The following is a 2281-nucleotide window of genomic DNA, read 5'->3' on the forward strand; positions in this document are numbered from 1 at the left end:
CCCTCCGCGACTCCGGTTTTCTGCGCCGGCCCGAGGGGAGTCGCCTGGGGATCTGGAAAACGTGCCGGGCCCGGCCCGGGAGGCCTGGTGAAACTCGGGGCGCGCGCGCTGGGACTGCCGGCCGCCCGCCTTGGGAGCAGGGACCCCTCGGCTTTCCGCGGAGAAAAGGAAGAAGGCCTGTGTCCGGGAAGGACGCTCCGAGAGGGCGCGGTCTCCCCCTGCGGCCGCGTCCGGCTGGAGCCCTGTCTGTCCCCTTGCGGCACGGAAAGAGTCAGGGCCTTAGTGAATACGACCGGCACTCGACGTCTGTTTCCTTTACTCGGAAATACGCGGTTGCTTTCTGTGGAAGTAGAATATCAATAAATAGAAATGCTTTTCTGATTGCTCTTTCACCGTAGAAATGCATACAAATGTCAGGCCTAGCTATTGGAAATAGCCACCATGGTTTGGTTTTAATACAGCAGGACCTTCTATCTTGAAGATAATGACAGTCAAGCCTAGAGCCTAAATACTAGGCATACACTCTTCCGTGAGTCTTCAGTTTAAGAAGTACGAAAGCGTCTTTGATACAGTGAGGGGATGGATGTAGAAAGTCAAACCGAAAAGAACAGGTTCTGCTCTGTAACTGTTTCGGCGTAGCGTGAAGAAATAGCTCCCCCAGATGTCACTGAGACCCAGCCACCTTCCTCCCACGTGGCATTAAATGATTCATATAGGTCATTTTCGCAGTTGACAGTTCGGGGGGTGGGTGGGTGGGTGGGTGTGCTTTTTAAAGAGTAGGAGCTCACCAAGCAGTCAACTTCATTACTTGTGAGACTAGAGCAGGCGTCTTAGTCAAGTGGAAGGAGCAGCTCGCGTGTCGACAGCACCAGGTGGTTGCCGGAACTTAGGTCTGGCCAGAAGCCTGTCAGGAGGGTCAAGGCAGAGCCGCTGCTCTCCGATCTGGACTAATGGCCGTTCTTTTTCCCTTTGCCAGGAGGCCTTCTGATCTGTTTACCACGCGAGCAAGCGGCCCGGTTCTGTGCAGAGATAAAGTCCCCCAAATATGGGGAAGGCCACCAGGCATGGATTATTGGGATTGTAGAGAAGGGAAACCGCACAGCCCGAATCATAGACAAACCCCGGATCATCGAAGTCGCACCACAAGTGGCCACTCAAAATGTGAACCCCACACCAGGGGCCACCTCTTAATCTAGACAGAAATAGCTGTTTGGTTTTGTTTTGAATAGATCTATTTCCTTTATCATCACGCCAATTAAAGACTATAAACAACAACAACAAATCTCATTGTGTCTACACATCTGGTGACCTTAGGTCGATTGTGAGTGGATGCAATTAATAAAATAAAGTCCATTGCCTTTTTTCCTGTTACGTTAACTGAAGATGCACCTATCCTGAGGCAGCTTCTGAGTTGAGAATTATATTGTTATCCAATACTGTTGATTCATTTTGAATCTTTAGACACTTATCTCTCGCCGCATAGGCTCTTTTTAAAGGTGCTTTCACATAGCACAGACATTACCAATAGTAGTGTCAAGTAGTAGTTTGTGTCTTTTCATTGTGTATTTATCACATAAGTCTGGTCTTTTTTTGAGTGTCTCAAATGGTTTTCTGGAGAGACAGCCTTGGTAAGTGGCACGTGATGATATCCCGGTGGTGAGAGGGTTGCATGATTCCTTTTGAGTTTATTTGAAAGGCCTAGTCCTGTCATTCAAGAGCGTCTCGGTCCCAGGATATTCTCTGGTCGTGCATTCAGTTCAACACGGCAAGTGCTTCACTCTGCATGGAAAGCCCTTTGAAGACAAAAAAGAAATCATATTTCTTTTTTTTTTTTGTAGCCTTCCTGATATTTACAGTAATACCATTAACTGTTTGCTTTATCGTTAGCAAAAAAGAATACTTTTTGCAATGTAATTAGATGTTCTATAGTGCAACAAGGAATTGCCTTCCGAAAGAGGGCTCATGTATAATACTCATTTACAATTCAATATATAATTAACTACGCAAATAATTTTTAAATATAATCAATAATAAAGACTGTTCTGTGGATGGTAGTGTTTAATACATTTTATATTTTGTATAGTGATCTCGGGCCTTTGGTTTTCCTAAAGTCAGCAGTGATTTAGCCTAATTCTTAGCATTGTTTTGTTCTTGGCGCCAGTACCTTTGTGCACGCTTTTTGTGATCTGTGTTTTAAAAAAAATCTGCATCGCCAACCTCGCAGCTCGAACTTAAAACTTGTTATTCAAATAAATATTTAATTTTTGTAACTGCTCTTGTA

At 45.4% G+C, this 2281-nt stretch overlaps 1 protein-coding gene across 3 annotated transcripts in view; it reads left to right on the forward strand.

Annotated features, from left to right (window-relative positions):
• SEPHS1 (selenophosphate synthetase 1) overlaps window positions 1-2281 on the forward strand; it is a 23466-nt gene extending 21185 nt beyond the window's left edge. Inside the window, exon 8 of one of the 3 annotated variants that reach the window (XM_021718076.1) lies at window positions 980-2281. In XM_021718076.1, coding sequence (XP_021573751.1) covers window positions 980-1191 — 212 coding nt within the window. In that variant the 3' untranslated portion in view covers window positions 1192-2281. Of the gene's footprint in view, window positions 1-976 lie in introns of all 3 variants that reach the window. The other 2 variants (XM_021718077.1, XM_008069072.2) reach the window with 2 other exon arrangements.

Source organism: Carlito syrichta, unplaced genomic scaffold (genome assembly GCF_000164805.1).
Source record: "Carlito syrichta isolate Samal-C Ts95f unplaced genomic scaffold, Tarsius_syrichta-2.0.1 Scaffold311803, whole genome shotgun sequence".
In the NCBI taxonomy this organism is placed as follows: Eukaryota; Metazoa; Chordata; class Mammalia; order Primates; family Tarsiidae; genus Carlito; species Carlito syrichta.